The 836-nt window shown below is 34.8% G+C and overlaps 1 protein-coding gene across 1 annotated transcript in view; it reads right to left on the reverse strand.

Annotated features, from left to right (window-relative positions):
* LOC106690782 (uncharacterized) overlaps window positions 1–370 on the reverse strand; it is a gene marked incomplete in the record, with an annotated part of 3,370 nt that extends 3,000 nt beyond the window's left edge. Inside the window, 1 exon segment of the mRNA XM_067050382.1 lies at window positions 16–370. Within this exon segment, the coding sequence (XP_066906483.1) occupies window positions 16–104 (89 nt within the window).
* Between the last annotated feature and the right edge of the window lie 466 nt (window positions 371–836).

Raw genomic sequence — 836 nt, forward strand, 5'->3', positions numbered from 1 at the left:
AATAAAATTGCCAACAGCTTCGTCACTTCAGTAGCTGTCCATCTAATCTGTTCCTTATTACCTCTTCGGTTTTTTGTCTCAAAAGTATCATTAAAATTATCCATTCTGGTATATGACAGGGATTTGAATAGCACAAACACAACAGAACTGAGCTGTCACAACAAATATGGCGGCGATCTCAACTTGTCTATTATGTGACGTCATTCTCGATTTAACTGACCAAGTAACACACCCTCAGCCATGTTAAATGTTATTTCGTTTTACCACGGCAAAAGAAGGCAATTTTTTTCGATTTAACACGAGTTTTTCCATTTAACACGCTTTAACATAGATCATGAATACCCCTAATATGTAGAAAATATTAAAATAATTTTTAATAATTTAGACTTAGTTGATTGTAGATTTAATACAAGGAGGAGATTTTTACGAGAGGAAGGAGGCACAGCCAGTGGAGAGTTTTACTCTAATAATTGAAGGGATAAGTAGTTGAACGGGTCATGTTACAAATAGGTAGTTAATTTTGAGAAAATAAGGTTCAATTTTTTTTCTGGTGGTGCTATGTTTTGAAGTATTCATAGCTCCATCTACATTTAGGTATCTCAATTGTTATTTGGATTTTGAGATTAGGGTAACTCATTAGTAAGCTAGTGCTAGATTGGCACCTACCCTCTTCATCCACGCTAAAGATTCGAAATATCAACAAATGTTGCATTGCCCCTTCATCCACACTAAAGATTCAAAAAACCAACAAATGTTACATTGCCCCTTCATCCACACTAAAGATTCAAAAAATCAACAAATGTTACATTTCCCCTTCATCCACTTACCCCTTCAAT

This window comes from Halyomorpha halys, unplaced genomic scaffold (genome assembly GCF_000696795.3).
Source record: "Halyomorpha halys isolate HHAL.00 unplaced genomic scaffold, Hhal_1.1 Scaffold1871.1, whole genome shotgun sequence".
Taxonomy (NCBI): domain Eukaryota; kingdom Metazoa; phylum Arthropoda; class Insecta; order Hemiptera; family Pentatomidae; genus Halyomorpha; species Halyomorpha halys.